The sequence below is a fragment of the Centroberyx affinis genome, unplaced genomic scaffold, assembly GCF_046629955.1.
Source record: "Centroberyx affinis isolate AG114_WGS23_722 - 3 ecotype Tasmania unplaced genomic scaffold, CSIRO-AGI_Caff_v1 ptg003175l_1, whole genome shotgun sequence".
Lineage (NCBI taxonomy): Eukaryota > Metazoa > Chordata > Actinopteri > Beryciformes > Berycidae > Centroberyx > Centroberyx affinis.
The window spans coordinates 71,617-93,900 of record NW_027281224.1 but is presented as its reverse complement, the minus strand read 5'-3'; the positions used below and the strand labels follow the sequence as shown (position 1 = coordinate 93,900).

Here is a 22,284-nt window from a genome sequence, read left to right as displayed (position 1 = left end):
TTTTTCACTTTGCTTTTAATCCTGGTGACTCCAAGGGTGTGTCCACAAGACAGAACTTGACATTTCATCTCATAGTTAAAGGGATATTTGACTTTGGTGGGTAATACGTAAATACATATATAAATATAAGTATAAATATAAAGTGAGCAAAGTGTGAGGATAGGAATAAGACTGTAAAAATCTGAAAAATAAACAAGGTGCCAAGTGGGCCCAAATTGCAACATGCCCTGATATGAAACAATAGTAATAATAGCAGCAATTGTTCAGTGTGATTTGCGGGATTTTCAGTCTTAAAGTGCAGAATTTCTCAGTCTCAAATTGCAGCAATGCCCTGATATGGAGTAATAGTAATAATAGCAGCAATCATTCAGTGTGATGCAGCAGTTATTCAGTGTGATGCAGAATTTATCAATCTCACAGCATCCGGGAAGAAGCTGCTCCTCAGCCTGGTGGTTCTGGCCTTGATGCTGCGTAACCTCCTGCCTGAAGGGAGGGGGGCAGACAGGCCGTTAGCAGGGTGGGCAGAGTCCCTCATGATGCAGGAGGCCTTTTTCCTGCACCTGCTGTTGTAAATATCACTGATGATGAGTAGGCTGCTGCCAATGATCCTCTGTGCAGTCTTACCCACCCGCTGCAGTGCCCGTCTGTCTGCAGCAGAGGTCAATAAAAAGACAAACTAGGCTACAGAGTTTTTGGCTTCCCGTGGAGAGCCCATGGTGGCTCCGGTTGAGGTGAACAGTTAGCCAATCCCTCCGCATACCCTCAGCTGCTAAAGTTAAATTAACTGGACGTAAGACAAGGAAATAAACTGTGTTCAAACCGGGCCGAAGACCGGGATGGTTTGATAGAAGGCTCAGTCATGTCTCTGTTTTTCTCTGTTTTGTGTTGCCGGACAACTTTGCCCCCAAAAAGGGACAACCTACACCAAACCCAACACATAGAAGTGTGCCACTATTCCCCCAAGAATTGTATTCTTTAGTCAGGGTAGGAAAGCCTCTGAAACAGCATCTAGATCATGGGACACTAAAACTCTCCATGAAACCCATATCATATCATATACTCATGTCCATCATATCAGAGGTGGACGACACTGATTGGACCAGATCCCATTTTTAACTAGAAGGGCACTCGGAGAGCGTAGACCTCCGCCAAGGTTTGTGCTATTATTGCTTGTTCGTGAGTCGGATGCGGATCCGCTCCAAAATTTAATGGGTTCTTCCTTGGCCCATGGTACACCCTTCCACAAAGTTTCATGTAAATCGGGCCAGTAGTTTTTCCGTAATCCTGCTAACAGTCAAACAGACAAACAAAGAAACAAACTAGAAGGGCACTCGGAGAGCGCAGACCTCCGCCAAGGTTTGTGCTATTATTGCTTGTTCATGAGTCGGATCCGGATCCACTCCAAATTTAATGGGTTCTTCCTTGGCCCATGCTACACCCTTCCATGAAGTTTCATGAAAATTGGGCCAGTAGATTTCCGTAATCCTGCTAACAGACAAACAAACAGCACCAAAAACATAACCTCCTTGGCGGAGGTAATAAGAGGGCAATATTGGACCCATATATCTAACCCATGTTGAACTTCTGGTTTCAGTGGTCTCAGTATAGGTTTCATCAGTGTCTGCGTGTTGTGTGCCTCCTGCAGGTGTCTGAGGAGAGTGCTGTGCAGCCAGCGTCGCTCTCTGTGGATGCTGCTCATGCTTCTCACTGTGATCTGCGTCGCCATTCAAATCCTGGGAGTCGTCCGCCAGGCCAGGTAAAGTCACACTGCTGCAGATCCTACCGGTTTAGATGTTACTGTTTTATGAGTGGAGTTAGAGGGTCCTTAAGGTTTTGCTGACAGAAATAATCAATCTTAACCATATCACACATAAATCAAATGAAATCATTTTAAAGGTAAGGACCACCCTAAAACACTTAAAACAAGCAAATAGTAAACATGTTGTCCCCCACCAGTGATGTAGTTCCACCCTTGGGTCAGTCAGTGATTGCTGAGTGAACTTGAAACATGAGTGAAATTGTATAAGCATTTTGGTATGGGACAATGAAAGGACAGATTGACCATATATTTCTGTTGCCTACTCTCCTCAGAATTAGGCTTACAAGTTATATCTTGAAATGTAGTAACTGTAATTGTCCTGTTTTTACTCAATACAGTACAAAATATAAGAACAATACGCAATAAATACAATCCGTACATTACACAATGTACTCTACAATACAATTTATAATACAATATACTATATAACATGCAACACCAGGAGCGTGAGTGTTATGAATAATATAAATGCTAAATGATAAGTGATGGTGATGGTATTGCACAGTAGGTAAGTGGTAATATGATATAAGTAGTCAACATTGGCAGCACAGTGGTAGTGCAGTGATGATGCAATAACAGTACAACAGTCCAACAACTGTACAATAACTACAGTGTCTTGTGGTTAGAGGTTTGCCCAAAAATTCTCCATTGACTCTCACTTCAACACATCAACCCAGTCTGATGTCTCCAAGTGTGTAGTGTGTGTAGACTATTATGTTACCTATGATAACTTTAACTGTATTGCTTTACCACTGAGTCCCCATTCATTGTCCCCCACATTGTATGATAACTTTAACTGTATGACCTGCTTTACCACTGAGTCCCCATTCATTGTCAATGCCGCCCCCTAACGGCACAAAGTCAACGTTACAGTGTGACTAACAAACTAACGAACAAACGAACGAACGGACGGACGGAGACCGATCCATAGTTCCCCCTTTGTTGGGGGACAAAAACAATTATTGGTGATGGACCAAGTGCATTCCTGGGTCCATTTTGTTTGGTGGTATATTTTTCTTATTCTGTGGAAACGGGCCAAACGCAGACAACGTGACGGCACGTCCAGATATTTCCAGTGCAGCAGCAATGTAGTTTGATAGCAGAACATTTTATGGTGATGACGCAGATGTTATAAACATCATCCAAATTCAAGATGCTTTTATTCCGTTTTATTTTTCTCTTCTGCCAACTAACCTGCACAACAACCACAAATTGAACTCTGGTTAGGCTGATTTTAAATACTGACCTAAACCAGCAGAGAATCGTAAATGTCAGATTAGCTTCTGAATTGAATGTGTACAGATATATCCAGTAATATTTCAACACCTGGCAGATATCCAGATGAGTGTGAGTTATACCTTGTAGCCAACAGCTCCTTGCAGCTCAGCTCTGATCTAATGTAGTATTTCTCCCTCAGGGCTGATAAAGGAGGTTATTTGTAGACACAATCAATTTTTTTAGGACTTTGTACTTTTTGAGTTCTGAAACTCAACTCTGAAACACTGAAAATATGGCATCTTTAAATTCTAATCAATTTTACTTTTTCACCTTCCAAAGAGAAGGAAGCACCCCACTTTTTTTTTTTTTCATTATAACTGGTCTACCATTGAACTTAGATAAATTACATTTACTAGTTTCAAGTTTTATAATGATTCAAGATAAATGTATTGTCCCATTGACCTTATTGGTAATATATGACGTATTATATTGACTGTGTGTGCAACTTGCTGTCTCCTCCCAGGAATGACAAACTGATAGGACTCCTGAATCTGAGGTTCACTGCCGAAAACCAGCATCCACTTCCCTCTGTGCAAAATGTCTGGGAAAACCTCCACGCTGAGTCTGCAGTAGCAGACAAGGAAGGAACAGCAGAACGTCCTCGTCAAAATGAGGTGGAGAGAAGAGGGGAGAGATTTGAGCGATATCTAAAGCCCTCAGATGAGATCCTGTCGAGACATGTTGATAAAACCAGTAAGTTCATAGCTTCTCAGATGGAGGCAAGAAAAGTTTCAACTGGAAAGCTAGTTCTACCCAAAGACCCAACACTAAGAAACAAGCAAAGCCTAGGACTTCCTGGTTCTTTGGTCCTCCAGCAGGGGGTGCCATCTCACAGCAGCTCAGATAGCAGGAGTCATCACATCCCACACTTCCACAGTAATAGTAAAGATCTGACTTCAGCTGTTGACCAGAGGATCCTGAACACCCCCACTCCATCCAGCTCCTCCAAGGCTCACCTCGACAGCATCCACAACAGTAAAGGCTTCTGCCAGCCAAAGGATCACATCGTGTTCCTAAAGACACACAAAACAGCCAGCAGCACCATCCTCAACATCCTGTATCGCTATGGCGACAGCAGGAACTTGACCTTTGCCCTCCCACTGAGCAAACACAGCCAGTTGTTTTACCCATTCTTCTTTGCTTCGCACTTTGTGGAGGGCGTCAGCAGCAGAAGCGTAAGGCAGTTCCACATCATGTGCAACCACATGAGGTTTAGAAAATCTGAGGTGAGCTTAATTAAAAAATTACTCACATTGTTTGGTTTAACTGTTGCTATGCCTGTTTATAACTGCATGCCTGGAGTTATCCATCTGTAACATAGCTAGGCTACATCATCTTTCACCTTTTGGTTATTGCTTCATATTTCATAATTGTTCATGAACCGGGTTCCAATTTGCATACAATTTGGCACTGTAAAACTTCTATTAACTGTTAGACCCATTTCATATGATATGATTTCATATCCTCTAAAGCAGTGGTTCTCAACGTGGGGTCCGGGGACCACCAGGGGTCCTTGAGGGGGTTCCAGGGGGTCCCCAGCAAATTGATGAATTGTTAAACTTCACCATTATTTCATTTACAAGAAGTTAACACAATTAGAGAATGTAGAAGAATGAAGAACTATTTTGATCATAGTTTCACTGTTATCTCTCTACCTACAATACAGATAGTCATGGAATTCTAGACAAAATCATATCTGACAGTAAAATGATCTTAGATTTGGGTCCGAGAGACAAAATCTCATCAAATGGGGGTCCGTGGCCCTAATGTGGACTAAATTAGCGGTCCTTAATATGAGAGAGGTTGAGAATCACTGCTCTAAAGTAACATGTTGAACAGCAGTTACATCAGCTAACTGGAAAAACATAAGCAATGAAGAAAAATGATTGTATTCTTCCTGTAAAATCTCTCCGAATTTCAGTCACAGTGAAGTAGAACTTGGTATTTTCTCCTAAACACATTTTTTCCTTTGTCATGTCCCAGGTGGCAAAAGTGATGCCTGAGGATACCTTCTACTTTTCCATCCTGAGGCATCCTGTGGCCATGATGGAGTCTATCTTTATTTACTATAAGAGCATCCCAGCCTTCCACAAGGCTCGCAGCCTGGACGACTTCCTCGATAACGGCTGGCGAGGCTACAACTCATCGCTGACCAACAACCACTACGCTCACAATATTCTGGCCTTCGATTTTGGCTTTAACAACAACGTTTCGGTCGATGCTGAAGACCTGGAGGCGAGAGCCAGCACAGCTATCGCGGCCATTGAACAGGACTTTCACCTCATTCTTATTTCTGAATACTTTGATGAGTCTATGGTCTTGCTCAAGCACGCCCTCTGCTGGTCCCTGGATGACGTGGTTTCCTTTAAGCTCAACAGCCGCAGTGAACGGACCCGTCACCCACTTCTGCCAAACACCGCAGACAAGATCAAGGCTTGGAACGCTTTAGACTGGAGGCTGTACCTGCACTTTAATGCCACCTTCTGGCATAAAGTGGACACTCTGGTGGGGCAGGAGGAGATGAGGCGGGAAGTATCTCAATTGAAAGAGCTCAGAGCCCAGCTAACGAAAACCTGCCTGAAAGATGGTGGGGCGGTAGACCCTTCCCAAATAAAAGATGCTGGACTGAAGCCATTCCAATACGGAGCAGCTGTCATCCAAGGATATAACTTAAACCCAGGCCTAGAGGGATCAACCAAAACAAAATGTCAGAATCTTATAACTCCAGAACTGCAGTACACAGATACGCTGTACTCCCAGCAGTTTCCTGAGCTAGCCGCTAAGCAAAGAAAAGCAGCTAGGATGGTTGCTCCGCAGCGCCAGTCTGGCTCAAACCGAACTGGCATGACGAGACAGGTCTGGGCCAGGGAAGCCCATCACAGAAGAACTGTCAGACACAAAGACCCAAATACCAAGAACCAAAAGGCCCCCACAAGTGCCCTGTTAACACACACAGCAGCTAAAAACAACAGAAATATGCCATGACTGGTAGCTGGAAGTGATGACTTGTATTGATGATTGATGGGACCATTCAGTTCTTATAGGTTCATACAGAGGTTTAATTTGTTCAGTCTAATGCCCATGTTGGAACATTTTCTTCATGTACTTTCAAGTGCATTCCTCTAGTTTGATTTTATGCCAATAACATAAACACAGTGAAGTTGGAGCTGAATAGAGGGATGATCTCGAGGCATGGCTGTAGTCAAGAGCACCTTAGTCGAGTCAAAAATCAAGACCAGGTCCAAAGGGGGTCGTGACCAAGTTAAAACTGAGACCAGGGCAAATCCAGTCCTATTCAAGACCAAAATAGGCAATAAACAGTGTACTTTCCAAATGTAAAAAAAATAATGCTAGATATCTGTTGATATTACAGATCAACAGAGATCTAGATCTATCTGCAGAAGCTCTGTACTATGCCCTTCAACATCCAAGTAATCAATACATAAGTGAATTGATTTATGTTATCAGTTAATAAGACTGGCATTAACCATTTGTGCTTAGAAGTGGAGTCAGTCTAATCTGTATCTTTCTGTGCCATCCTGAGTTAAAATTAAGATAATGAAAATATTATAGATTATAGATATTTATTTCTGATGACTTGAGGAAGAATCCCCTCTTTGTCTGCCCTCTCTACTCTTTGTCTCTACCAAATTCCTCAGTACAGCTCCAAAAAAAGAAAGGTTGTGTTGAAGAATATCACATAAGCTCAAGAAGATCTCAAAAGAACTCTTGCTTGGAGTTTCCTGGTGAGAACTCAGACATTTCCTGGAAATCCTCTCCATTTTTCCAACAAATTACGAAGTGAAGAATTATTGCTGAGAATGGAGTACTTACCATAGAGTCACTTAGCAGTCCTTTCTATTATCAGAGAGGCATTATTATTTTAAATAATGTTCTAATTCTTAGAATACCAAATAATAACTGTATTTATTGTATGTTTTCCAAATGTTTCTGCACAATACAAATGAATTGTGGATGATAATCAAGAAAGGATATTTAATGATTTCTGATTATCTTAATGCTTTGAGACTATATCATAGACAATCCCAATACTTTTGTAAATATGTCTATGTCTGTATATGTGATTTTCATTTGCTGAATATTGACAGTAATAATGTCACCACTCATAAGCACAGATTTGGCAGGGATTGAGTGTAGGACAACCACACTTAATGGAATCCAGTTCTCCAATCTTCCTCTGATCCAGCAGGTCCTGCTAGATGAACCACAGGATATGCTGAATGGGAAGCCACCTGACTGCTGGACTCATCCACAAAAGGGGGAACATAAGCATTCTTGCATTGGTGGTGTGTATTTGAGTTTGCCTTTTAGTTTTATTTCTACTGGTGCAGAATAAAACAGACAGAACCAAAAGTTTCTCTCCAGTGTCCTTCCTGCTCTGTAGAGACCAGTAGACATCAGAGAAATGTTTTAGCGTGGCCTAGGTTTTCATGTTTCTTTTAATCTATTTTGTGTGAAATCTACACATGCTTGAGTATTATGTGAAATTATTATGTGAATGGCATAAAGTATTAGGTAAGTGTCAGGTATTGTCAGACATTGGGAGGTGTGTGGGTGTTATGATGTGAGAAATCCAAAGTCTTTGAGGAAGTTCCAGGGGGTCCCCCAGCAAAATGGGAAATAGTTTAATTTCACTGGAATTAAATTGAATAGAAAGTTGGAGAATGTGTAAGAATGACTCTTCTAATCACAGATTTTACTGTCACCACTATTATCTCTCTACCGACAGACAACAAAAATATTCTTAGATGGGGTCCTGGTGTGAAAACCTTGATCGGATTGGGATCCATGGTCCAAAGTGTCTCTTAGGGATCCTTAATATGAAAATGTTTGGGAACCCTGGTGTATGACTTTCATATCAGGCAATTATTTTGCACAATATCATAATCATAGAAGTCCAGCACCATATACATGAGATGTCAAATAAGGTCAAGTTAACCATTGTATTGGGAAATTTGGTCTAAAAGTGGGGTCCAGGTAATTTCATACACTATAACTTATCTCAATTAGAGAATGACTATCGCAATCCTAGATTTCACTCATCACTCATCATTGTTATTTCCCCATGTACAGTGTTGACAATTCTACAATTCAATACTACATCAACAACAAAAAATCTTCCAATGTGGCTCTCTGGGACCAAATCTGATCAAATGGGGACTGTGGCCCTAATGTGGGTTTATTTGGGAGTTCGGGACATGAAAATGTTTGAGAACCCCTGATATCAGAATATAGGCACACATCTCCTCTCCTCATTACATTTCCTTTGGAAAACATGTTTCCAGTGACTGGTCTGAATGAGGACATCATGGCGTCTCAGTGTTTGCCCTGTGATGGACTGGTGACCTGTCTAGCTTAGTGATTCTCAACCTTTTTCATATCAAGGAGCCCTAAATTAGTACACATTAGGGCCATGGACCCCCATTTGTGTCTTGGACCCAAATCTGACAATATGTTTATTGATAGATATGATTTTGTCCAGAATTCCATGACTATCTGTATTGTAGGTAGAGAGATAACAGTGAAACTATGATCAAAACAGTCATTCTTCTACATTCTGTAACTGTGTTAACTTCTTATAAATTAAATAATGGCGAAGTTTAACAATTCATCAATTTGCTGGGGACCCCCTGGAACCTCCTTAAGGACCCCTGGTGGTCCCCAGACCCCACGTTGAGAACCACTGGTCTAGGTTGTCTCAATGCATGCTGGGATAGACTCCAGCCCCCTGCCACTTTGGAAAGGAATGAAAAGGTAATAATAATAATAATAATGATAATAACCTTTATTTGTATAGCACCTTTCACACACAACATGCAGCTCAAAGTGCTTTACATCAATAAAAGGCAGATAACAGACAGATAAAAAGATAAAATTCATATAAAAGAAGGTAAAGAGAGTGAAGGAATGAATGGTCTGAATGAGGCAGTAATATACTTCAGCCACTAGATGGAACTCTTGTCCATGTTTTGGTAGCCTTGTTGCCGTCATAAACCAGGCTCAAGTCCGACCCCTTGTGTTTGCCAGCAGTAATAAATAACAGATGCACTGAACACTATTTTCTGCCAAGGAGTCCAATCACTAATATCTGATTGTTGACACTGTTTATTATTTAGACAAGGTGGAAGGGACAGACAAAAGGGACAGACAGGGTTTGGCATGTCTTTCTCTGCTTGAATGCATAAATGCAAAGTTAGTAATGTGTATATGTGTGTGTGCATTCAAGCCTCTGGATGTTTGTATCAAACCGATATGTGCTTTGCATATTATTAGTGTCTGTGTGCATAATGTGTGTTTATGCAAATGACATCAGTGAGAGTTGTGTGTGTGTGTGTGTGTGTGTGTGTGTGTGTGTGTGTGTGTGAGAGAGAGAGAGAGAGAGAGAGCAGGCATGTTTGACAGCAGCAGTTCTAATCAGTTTGTGCAGTGCTTGCAGACAGAGTTGGGTCGATGGTTAGCTCGAGGAACCAGGGAATCGAGACTCAGGGTGGGGGCGCTGTCTCGCTGATGGGGAGTCTTCTGGCTCCATCATTTCCCCCTGTGGTTCCTGTACTGAGAGGGAAGAGCATGAAAGACAGAAAAAATGGGTTTGGGGGGGAGGGATGAGAAAACTGAGACATACGAGAGAGAGAAAAGGTCATGGTTAGGCGCGTTTAAATAGGGTGGAGCAGGAAATTTAATGTGTGCTTGAGGCGTGGTCTTTGTTCCCGAACCTCAGTTATAATAGTAATAATTTCATTTGTTTTGGGGTATACGGATAGCATTATTTCTGCTAAAAGTGGTACTAACAGCATACGGTGAGCTTGAAATTAAGTTTATGTTTCTCACATTCCCTCTTGGTAGTTGAGGTATTTTGTGATGTCACACTGCCATACCTTGGCTTGTGCTGAAACATCGCCCCTGAAGTCTGACATCCGGGACTTCCAAATCGGCTGCTAAAAAGCACTGCATTCATGTGACTGTGTCGTAAAATCAAACCTGGAAGGCAAACGACAAACAAATATGGATGTCCTGGAGTGTCTAACTACAAACGCGTAATAAAGGTGCATGTGTAGGCTATATAAGTATTTTGGCGGTTTTTCGCCCAATTGGGCTTCTTTTGATCGCATAGGTTGGAAAAAGAAATTGTTGGGCGAGCAGATAAATATTGGGCTGGTTTAGGATCATTTGGCTGGGTTTTTAAAATGATGACTTCTATACTGCATTGTATGATCATACAACTAAAGGGAATAACATTGCACCACCTACTTTGGTGAAATATTGATTGACATGAACTGACATGCACAGACCCACTCACCTGACCTGTCTAGCAGCAGTGTGCTTGTCTTTGCTGTGTATGTGCTTGTACATGTGTACAGCATGTGTGTGTTTGTGTGTGTGTGTTGCACTGCCTAGCAATGGTCTGGCGGGACACTGACAGGTTATAAAGTGAGTCAGGTGGTGGATGGTTCTATTGTACATAGTTAGCAAGTGAGGGAAATAAAAGAAAGCGTACCGAAAAGAATGAGAGTGTGACCCTGATCTCAAGCCATGGATAATGCCTGTTGCAGGAGACATTTTAAATACCAAAGACCAAGTGCACAGCAGCCGTTATGTCTGTTTTGGCACTTCATGTCAGGCAAGAGCTGAGGGAGGATATCGGTGATTCCCCTTACTCTCTCTACCTAGATGAAACAACCGGTATAACTGAGAACAAACTGTTTTGCATTTAGGTGAAATACGTTACCTTTCTTGAAAAGAATGCATTAGAAATCAAGAATATGGTGGATGGATGGAGATGGAGCAAGCGTCATGGTAGAAGAACACCACTCTGTTTACATCGTTCTCAAACAAAAGCAGCCTAACCTACAATTTATCTGCTAGTGGCTCCCCAGGCAATGCAGCATCTCCCCAGCAACCTTGACTAACTTGCAACTGGTTTGCCCATTCAGCCAAGCGCCAGGACGATTATCAGACTATCTATGAGACAATAATGGGGGCTGTCCGCTCAGACTGCTTTCACAAAGTGTCACCCGTTGGTTAGTGACAGCAGATTACATTGATCAAGAATATTCACTCAAACTACATTTCACTCTAGCATCAAATGCTGAACACTGCTATGCAGCACAGCCTTTGAGTGAGATGTTGTACTGATGTACTGTAAGTTCTGATGGAAATCAAAACTGTGAACAATTACCTTCAGTTGAAGACAGGCGACACTGAGAAGAATTGTTTAGCTTAGAGAGCATCTTCCTCTCCCCTCTGGATGCAGATCTGGATACCATGTTCCAGCAACAATTGGAGGCACTGCCACCTGAAAAGAAGCAGCTAATTAAATCCATGGAGACGCTCCAAAAACTGGAGCTCTTCTGTCTTAAGTCTGTGTTGTCCACCATTAACAGGCCAGGACCTTAAGACTTACCCAGTTTTTCTCATGCCCACTTAACACACTGGAAACCCAGTGGAGAAATGTGGCATCAGCGGGTTTCTCCAGTGACTTGGCCAGTGATGCATTTTGTCTGGAAGTCAAGGCTTTCAAAGATGCTGGAGGAAACAAGTGTTTTCAACATTTAGCAGTTTGCTCAGTATTCTCCTACCCAATGTTCATGTGGAGAGAGCATTTTCCCAAGTGACACTACTTGAAGATGACACAAGAAATCGCATGGGATTACCGCTCCTTTCCAGCCTCAGTGTGGTGGTCAAACCTATGAATTTTTTACATCTGGGCGGATTTTTACACCATTATTGGACTGGAAACTGTCAATCCAATCTGGCAACATGGCATTGACAGTAAACATGTTTTTTTTCTCTTTTCTCTTTTATATTGAACTTTGGTAACACTTTACAATAAGGGTCACTAAGTTAAGGGTTATTTAATGCTTAATAAGCATTAACTAACCCTTAATTAACAGTTAACTAATGTGTAATTTACTAATGGTGTTCATGTTAACTAAGGTATTAATTTATACATTAATAGTTTATAAAGATGACTATTAAATAATGTATAAATTAATACCTTAGTTAACATGAACATCATTAGTAAACGATTACCAGACACATTAGTTAACTGTTAATTAAGGGTTAGTTAATGCTTATTAAGCATTAACTAACCCTTAATTAATGTACCCTTATTGTAAAGTGTTACCTGAACTTCTGATGAGGGCAGGGAGAGAGGAACATGGCTACTTCTGCTCCACATGCTTTAGAAAGGAGTACAGGAGTACTTTGGTGGCTGGTTATCTAGAAAATATAAACACATCAATGCACAAACATTACAAGAGCAAGCATCAGTTGAGAGAATGAACTGTCATTTTGTTACAGTAGTTTTTCCGTAATCCTGCTAACAGACAAACAGACAGACAAACAAACAAACGGCACCGAAAACATAACCTCCTTGGCAGAGGTAATAACTTTATTTGTATAGTACCTTTTAACAAGACTGTTTACAAAGTGCTTCACAGAATAAAAGGCATAAAAACAAAGAAATAAAAGGAGTAAAACAATACAAACAATAGTAAAAAGGACAACAAAGGATCAAATTTAAATACACAGAAGTAAAAGAAAAAAACACTAAATACATGTAAACCAATTCACCACCACCTAATTAAAAGCAATGGTAAAAAGATGTGTTTTAAGATGCTGTAGTACTGATCAAACATATAAGAGAATCCTTGATTCTTCTTACCTTCTCGTTGTGTTGTGCAGTTTGCAAATGCAGTCGCTCATTGTCCCCCACCAAAGGGGGGACTATGGATCGGTCTCCGTCCATTAGATCGTTCGTTCGTTAGTCACACTGTAATGTTGACTTTGTGCCGCTAGGGGGCGGCATTGACAATGAATGGGGACTCAGTGGTAAAGCAAGTCATACAGTTAAAGTTATCATACAATGTGGGGACAATGAATGGGGACTCAGTGGTAAAGCAATACAGTTAAAGTTAGGTCATAGGTAACATAATAGTCTACACACGCTACACACTTGGAGACATCAGACTGGGTTGATGTGTTGAAGTGAGAGTCAATGGAGAATTTTTGGGCAAACCTCTAACCACAAAACACTGTAGTTATTGTACAGTTGTTGGACTGTTGTACTGTTATTGCACTCATCACTGCACTACCACTGTGCTGCCAATGTTGACTACTTATATCATATTACCACTTACCTACTGTGCAATACCAATATCTGTCCTTTCATTGTCCCACACGAAAATGCTTATACAATTTCACTCATATTTCAAGTACACTCAGCAATCACTGACTGACCCAAGGGTGGAACTACATCACTGGTGGGGGACAACATGTTTACTATTTGCTTGTTAATGACTTGGTCTATTTGCGTTGTTCCAAGCTTTCTATAACGCACATTTGCATGCAAATGCTCCTTGCATTGGTTATGGCGCCTCGTTGCCCGGTCCAAATTGTGGATGTCTCCAAATCCCTGGATAGTCCAATTGACTGCTTCTTCCATGACAAGACAGGGCCAATAATACAGGCGATTGGTAGCAAGGCTGCAAGTGAGCCAAGCACATTTGTCATACCACAAAGTTTTAAAACCCCCCAGCTTCTGGTCTTCTTGAATTTAATTCCCAGACATGGTCTTCCAGCAGTTTTGAATAAAATTTTCTCCCTATACTCCAGTGTATCGAATGGGTTTGCCAAGAAAAAACCCACAATGTCTTCTGAATTATCCATATAGCTTGCTAGGTAATAGCTAGCTAACTTAGGTAGGTAGGGTCTCCCACCCTTCTGCTGCGGGACACAAGTTAAAATTCGCAAGTTCACTCATCAGTACTCCAAACGATTTATAGATTTTGGTGTATATATTAAGGGACCCTGCATGATTGGATGGATATAATTTTATTACAGTGGTTGATTGGGGTGACGTCCTCCCTAATACATAATTTCCTATGTGTATTTGATAAGAGGGAGGCAAAAGAAAAAAACAAATTAATGGGGGCAAATGGGGATGATGTGAGGTCAACTGGAGTTTGTCCTCCCTTGTCCTCCTTCAGCACTACCTTACCATTATGCTCAGAGGTGCTGTTGAGATTTCTACATTTATAATATTGTTTTCTTCAATCTGTGTTTCTTGATACATATAAATACTAGATGAATGTCAGTTTTGACACAATTGTTTTGTTTTTTTAAGAAATTGCATTTTTTTTAATTTTTTTTTACTCAAAATAAAGTGAGAGAGAAAGGGGGGAGGCACAGTGGACAGTGTATTGAGATCTGTAAGAAAGAAAAACATGCTTAAAGCTGCTGTAGTCAATTTGGGCAACTACTCCCTCCCTTCCTCTTGTAACCCCTCCCTCCCGATGAGGCTCAGGCGTGTGCATGTACGTGCCTGTCAACAGAGAGGGGCAAACATGATAAATTCCAAATCTTTTATGCAAAACACAGCAATGCTTGCTCAATCTAGATGTAACTGAAACATTCACCAGCAAAAAAATGTTTTTTGACCACTAGAGGGGTGACAGAAACCGCAACACATTTGTAAACACACACAGCAAAACTACTGGGCTACAGAAGCCCCTTAAGGACAAACATAAAGGCAAGTGCATAAAGGCTAATGGCTAAAATAAACGTACCTACAGAGAAATATTGACGGTTACCAGTCTCGCTTTGCCAGATTTTTCTCCCGCTGAAGGTTACATGTCCCACAATGACAAGTGAAGAGGTAAGTACCAAGCAGTGGTGGAAGTAGTACTCTGATCCTTTACTTAAGTAAAAGTACCAATACAGCAATGTAAAAATACTCCATTACAAGCAAAAGTCCTGCATGAAAAATCCTACTTAAGTAAAAGTACATAAGTATTAGCAGCAACATGTAGTTAAAGTATTAAAGTAAAAGTAGTGGTTTGGTCCCTCTGACTGATATTTTTATTATATATGACATCATTAGATTGTTAATACTGAAGCATCAGTGTGTAAGCAGCATGTTACTGTTGTAGCTGCTGGAGGTGGAGCTAGTTTGAATTACTTTATATACAGTTAGCTAGTTTAGTCCAGTGGTTCCCAACCTAGGGCTCGGGCCCCTCCAAAGGGTCACCAGATAAACCTGAGGGGTCGTGAGATGATTAATGGGAGAGGAAACAAAGTTCTGATACACAAATCTGTTTTCAGTTTTTGGACTTTTTCTCTAATCTTTGATTTTTGCTGAAATATTGGATCATTTGAACATTTATTGAAATGAAACCATGTGAGGTTTAGAGGGAAAAATCACTATTTGGTGGAGCTGTTAACAACTCATAGACATCTGAAATGTGACCCGACTACACACTGCTTTTTGTAAGACGTCAAAAGCCAAAAAGGTTGGAAACCACTGGTTTCATCTTTAACAATGTGTTGTATTTTAAAAGCTTGTTATATTATCCATTGTGCCAAATCTCCATGTGAAAAGTAACTAAAGCTGTCAAATAAATCTAGTGGAGTAGAAAGTACAATATTTCCCTCTGAAATGTAGTGGAGTGGAAGTATAAAGTAGCATCAAATGGAAATACTCAAGTAAAGTACAAGTACAATTGTATTTAACTACCTTATACTGTTGGCCACTGAGCAGCTCAACTGGAACAGCTGGACTGCACTTGTATCCAACAAAAGGGCTTTTTCTACATTGAGCTGGCATGCAAAGGATAATTCTGGTTATTTTAAAACCTGGGCCTTAATTTCCTAGTTTTTGCCATCATGACGATTGCTTGCGTTGAAAATTTCATCCCTTATTTCACTATGGAGTGTTCATACCTCCAGGTTGCCGGGAGCGCTGCTGTCCAACACACACACACAGGGCCAAAGCAGTGATCTCCAATACTCACATTGCACTCACATTGCAGTTCAACATGTCTCTATATAGCTGCGATTTAACTATTATTACAACATTCCAGTTCTAATAGTCTGTTTGATACTTTTATACTTTTAAGTCATGTCAGTTTGAAAAGCATTCTTAAGTTTTACTGGGAAACCCCCACATACAAAATCATTTATGAATTTAAAATCAACCATAAATGAACTACGGCAGATGTTTCTCACTTTTTGTGAGTGTGGTTGATTGTATTAGTGTGAATAAAACTGATCATTGTGATTTTTCATGCATTTGCATTGAACAGCAGCACTCCTGGTGACCTGGATTTATTCTGGTTGACCTGGATTTAACTCTACAGTGAAGTAAGTTTTCAGTATCAATCTGGCTAATTATATTTGTATGCCCATAAACCCACCTATGATCAAAAGCAACAAGTTCACACCTCTTCTCGGTGGGGTTGTCGAAAGGCATTCTGGGAAATGCAGGAAAGCACTAACTGAAGTAGAAGTAGATGAGGCAGGTTGAGGGAAAGTGGGTTCACCAAAAAAATAAATTACAACTCTTCATTACAAAATAACTCCTGGAATGCAATGAACATCATTGATTGATGATATCCAAATTTGTTTTCGCTCCTTGAGGATGTATGTTTCTTATGTGTTCTTTGGGTAAGGGCTTTTATTACTATATATATATATATTCCTTCTATCTATTGTATTGCAATTAGCATTATCTATGATTTTCAGTTTTGTTATGTTTTTCCATCTCTAAATGTAGTATTGATTTACATTTGAAGCTTATGATTTGTTTATCTCATTACTTAAAAAAAAAAAGAAAAAAAAAGAGATTGCATTATGGTCAATCAGCCTGATATAAAATAATATACAGTCATAAATGAAATGTGACAATAAATAAAAAGTATATATATAAAAAAGGAAAGTATCCAAATGCACTATTGTATTTTCCCTTTGCTCAAGACTTAAGGTTGATAATGGGGAAATGGTTCAGACATCAGGACAGCATAGATGGTAGAAACAATAAGTCGCATATATCATCCAGTTTATTTTAAAGAATTTACGCTCAATGCCACACTGAACCTTTTAACTCACAGGATTAAAATCAAAGTCAAGAGAAGGGTTTTATAGAAACTGTTAAAATTGCTACCTCAACTGTATACTGGTAGAAATACTGAAATCATGAATGACAACTGCAAGTTCAAGCCCCTATCTTGACATAGACATAGTTAAGAGGAAAAAAATTGACAAATGACACAAGTCAGTAGGGAACAGAATTAAGTCTCTATGGCATACCTGTCTCCGAATCAGCTGGAGGAGGTATAGGAGATGATTTTAGTAGGCTATGTGTAGAGAGAACACCATTCCCATGGGCTTGTAGCCCAGTGCTTCTCAACCTTTTTCATATCAAGGACCCCTCATTCAGTCCACATTAGGGCCACGGACCCCCATTTGATGAGATTTTGTGTCTCAGACCCAAATCACTAGGTGGCGCTTCTAAGGGCAGCCGCATGTATTTGGGCTTCATTTCATGCTGCCTAGGATGTTGATCGCTATAATGTCTGACGCATTTCAGGATTCACTGTTTAAAAACTGTGTTTTTATGCTGTTGTACCCTGCCATGTCAAACTTTAATAAATGAATGAATGAATGAATCTAAAATATGATATTGTCCAGAATTCCATGATTATCTCTATTGTAGATAGAGAGATAACAGTGAAACTATGATCAAAACAGTCATTTCTACATCTCTCTTTCTTGTAAATTTCTTGTAAATGAAATAATGGTGAAGTTTAACAATTCATCAATTTGCTGGGGACCCCCTGGAATCCCCTCAAGGACCCCTGGTGGTCCCCGGACCCCACGTTGAGAACCACTGTTGTAGCCTACTAGTAGACCAGTAAATAAGCATATTCCATGTTTTTGACCGCTAGACAGAATTATATCGAACTAAATGTGTTTTTGTGCGCGTGTACAATGCACTAACCCGCAAAATTAAGAAAAAAAAACAAGCACTGAATTTGAAATAACTGACACAACTTCTAAAATTACCTGTATCTCAGTGCGCCTGCCGTATCCTGCATTTCCAGCCTACTTTGATGAAAAATGAAATAACTGTGACAAAAGAAAGGCCGACGATTTTTTGAAGTTATCCAATCCAGTTCAAAATGCTCTAGGAGTATGAAGGACCTGTTGACATGGAGCTGTTTCTATTTCAACATGTGTTGACCAGCTGCACTAATTAGACTTCTACAGTAACCAGAAGATGAGTTCCATTTCGACAAAAAAAGCTCCTTCAGTTTACTTTGCTAACTGTGGTCTCATGAATCTGTTCCTCCATGCATGGCATAAGCTATATTTAAGCATTTTATCTGTCACACTGGGGAGGATATTTAACTCAGAGAACTGTAATAAATGGTCTGAATATTTCCAAAGGACTAGCAGACTAGCACCAGCCTGCTTGTAAAATTAACCAGTCACAGGAATGTGGACTGAGAGAATAACAGCAGAGTAAAGCATCCGAAAGCAAAACATCAGTTTACTTACGAGGTTAAAGAGCCCAGAGCTTGCTCCCTCATCCATCTCCTTGGTGAGGGCGGCATCTCCCCCAAAGCCCCCCCCCCAAAAAAACCCAAAACCCGGTCCAAGTCTCTCCAGGTCTCCCCGTTAACCCAGACTACTCTGTCCTCTCTCTCTCTCTCCCTCTCTTTCCCCTCGCTCTCTCTCTCTCTCAGTCGGACTCCTCCTGCCGAACCGTCATCGCTCCGACGCGCAGACAGATGGAGGGGTAGAGAGTCATAGGGCGTTTAAAGGACAGGGTTTATTGTCACCCGTCCAGGTAGCTATCTCTCTCTGTCTCTCTCTCTCTCACTCTCTCTTTTGTCCTATTGTTCCCATTTTAGCATTTAAATCAGTTTGTTAAAGCAGAGAACATACAGTATATGGCATACCAGAAGTTCATTCTGAATGAATTTTGGGGGATATCAAGTTGAGCATAAAGCTACAAAATACTACTTTTTCACATAAAAGAACAATAGTCCTACATAAATAGGATATTCTATTATATTCTACATTATCAGTCTGTGTTCATGGCTAATCTTTAAAAATGTCTAATCTCTGAAATTGAGTGCTTAGTCAAAACTCAACTGATAGCAGACAAGGTTAGCAAGAAGGTTAAGCATTATCAAATATTGTACTTCTCTTCTAATATTGAACACTCTAATATCTAATTTTGAGCTCTTCTAGTTGACATCAGCATATTAGCAATCCATGGCAATAAGGGAGAAGCTCCTTTGGTCCTTGCAACTTCAACTTCAACTTTATTATTATCCCGAAGGAAATTTGGTCTGCAGCAGGCATCGAAACACATCAGGTTACATAAAAACATAAAAACATCGGCAACAACAAGCATCAGAAATATAGAACACAGAAAATCCCGGAATAAACCAACAGTTCAAGTAAAAATGAAGACACTCCTACCACTCTGAACCAGAAACTGAAAAACCAAAAATGGGAAACAATACCAGATCCAATATTATGCACTGCAAGTGAAGTGCAAAATAAAGTACAAAATCAAATCGAGTAAAGTGCTGTGCAGTGGCAATAAGTAAAAAATAATGATTAAGATTACTGTCAGTTTTGTCATATTAGGCTGTTGAGCCATCAGGCCCCAAGCTATCAAGTTCTGATACTGAAGAATGTAATAGCAAGTTAAAAGGTGTCAATATCTAACTTTGTATTGGCTTTGCTGTGTTTAGCTGTAAACTCAAAATGCTACTGTTGGGCAAAATCTGGTCGGATCTGTATTTAAATTGGTGTGCATGTTCCACATAAGGGTTGAAACATGATTACCAAGTTTCATAGCGATTGGTGAAAATCTGTTTGAGTTATAAGCCAAAATGTGGCCATGCCGACGACCAAACTTCAGATTTTAACTAGGACATGGTCCTAGAGCATGTGTACCAAATTTTGTGTAATTTCACCAATTGGATTTAGGAAATACAGTTTTCTGGTCTTTGTGGTGCCCTCTATTGGTCAATATTTGAATGTCTTTACACACATGTTCATTCATTATATCTGAACATGTTGTCCAAGTTTCATGATGATTGGACCATCTATCACAAAGTTATAACAATTTAGCTGATAGGCCACGCCTCCTTCACAACTTTAAGAGTTAATATCTTCAAAACTACAGTAGATATCAACAATCTATGAACAAAATTTAAAGAACTTGGACCATAGATGCTACTGACCAATTTTGGTGATAATCGTCAAACGGTGTAGGAGAAGATATTAATATATAGGAGATACAGCACCTATTTTTGACCTTTAATTATAGCGCCACCATCAGGCTGAGCCCAAAGACAAAAACAATAATAATAAAAAAAAGTACCAATGCAAAACTCTGAAGAACTGGTCCCCACTGACTTCAGTTGTTTTGGAGAAGGCTGCTATGGAGCTGTGCTGGCAACCTCCCTGTGTGTTATATGGACAAACTTCACCTGTGTTTCAACTGGCATGAGGGTGAGTAGATGATGACAGAATTTTCATTTTTGGGTGAACTATTCCTTTAATGGAGCATTGTAATGTGAAAAAGCCCTGCCATTCTAGTTTGATTTTTTTGTACTCCCACCAAAATATCTGTCCAATAGCTCTGCTTGATATTAGTCAGTGTTAAACTAACCAGACAATACAGTGTAACAATTTGGTGATCTCTAGTTCAGACTTTGAAAGGACTATTACAGTGTGAAAACTCCATTAGCCTTCATAGCTGAAATGTGTTGAGACTCACAGTCTTACAGCACAGTCCTCCATCTTTGAGTAGTTGAATGTCAGGGGGGGGCGGCTGCCAAAAAAGCATGGACCGGAAAATTACTTTTGAAAGCCAGAAATCTCAGTGGCTGGCAAAGTAAATGTTGAGTCATAGTATTCTCCTAGGAAAATATAAACATAACAACAACAAACAGGTTTAGAGTTTATGGTTTCACATAGGACATTGCAGATATTCTGACACAAGTTACTGACACAAGACACGTAGGGCAGCACAAAGATAGTGGCACAGTGACAATTAAAGGGGAACACCACTCACCCAGAACCCATAACCCATGGTCCAAAACAAAATATTCTTTTTTTTTTTTTACTTTATTGCCATTAACACACATTAACAGGCAATTAACATTACAAAACAAAATCACCTTGAGATTGGGCTTCACTTGACATACATACACATATAGATGAAATGACACCGTACAGAAGTAGAACACACACACATCTACCTATACATATACCAACAAAAATTCTACATCTAAACAATAAAGTACAATATTTCTAACTAAGGTAGTCAATAACTGATGACCATTTTCTTATAAAAAAAATAGGCAGTTTTAGTTGTAGCTGGGCAGTCATGTGTTCCATCATGTAAACATGTTTGACTTTTTGTAGCCATTGAACAATCGTGGGAGTGTTAGGCTTCATCCAATTAATAGTAATTATTTTTCTTGCAACCATCACAAAACAACATATTCTAATTCCCAACTTTCAGTCATCAGGTTAATGAAAGGTTGCCATATTTTCAAAAAGTATAATTTTCCTCTCTAGTTGACATTGTGCACTGAATTTTCTCCAGGTGTAATACATTCCCTAGCTCTTTTAGCCACATTTCAAATGTAGGAACCTTTTCAGAGTTCCAGGATTGTAGCAGTAGCTTTCTGACTAGCAGTGTTGAGAGAGATGTCCTGAGCCTCATAACCATTCTTCACGCCACCTGGTTCGACAGCCCCAAATAGCACAGCTGGGAAAACTCCCTGCTGAAAGACCCAAGAACAAATGTAACTTGGGACATAGTAAGAATTGATAAGACAGCGGTCCTTCCTCGTTTAAACATTTCACGCAGAGTGGTGAAGTCTTTGGGAATATCTTTTGTAGTCTGGTCGGAGAGAAATGCAATCTGTGTACAACCTTGAATTGTATCAAATTATGTCTTGTATTGGGTGTATTACAGGGCTGGAGCGTATGAGCAAGGCCAATGGTTCCAGTGCTAAAGAAAACAGGAATGGGGAGATAGGGCCCCCCTGGCTTATCCCCCTATACAGGTGAAAGGGTCTTGATATGTTTCGATTTTGTGTATTATCTTGATCCAATTAATAAATGATTTGCCAAAACCCAATCTATCTAGCACCGACAACATTTAAGGCCATTCTATTTGGCCTTTTCGGTGTCAAGTGATATTATAGTGATATAAATTTATATTGCCAAAAATGTATTATTGCCAATTTTTGGATCCCTGGTCTGTTCTTAAAATGGGTGAAACAATCTAAGTAAAAATTATATATGACAAAGTAACTACTCAATGAATGACTGAATTAAAAAATATGGGA

The 22,284-nt window shown here is 40.0% G+C and overlaps 1 protein-coding gene across 1 annotated transcript; it reads left to right on the top strand.

Annotated features, from left to right (window-relative positions):
• Nucleotides 1-420: 420 nt before the first annotated feature.
• LOC139659952 (galactosylceramide sulfotransferase-like) lies at nt 421-22,003 on the top strand (the record flags this gene model as incomplete). Its single annotated transcript, XM_071537975.1, has 5 exons — nt 421-568; nt 1,646-1,756; nt 3,561-4,323; nt 5,081-6,032; nt 21,909-22,003. Coding segments are annotated over 5 exons (2,069 nt in total), but the record flags the coding sequence as incomplete, so codon positions are not given.
• Nucleotides 22,004-22,284: the final 281 nt, after the last annotated feature.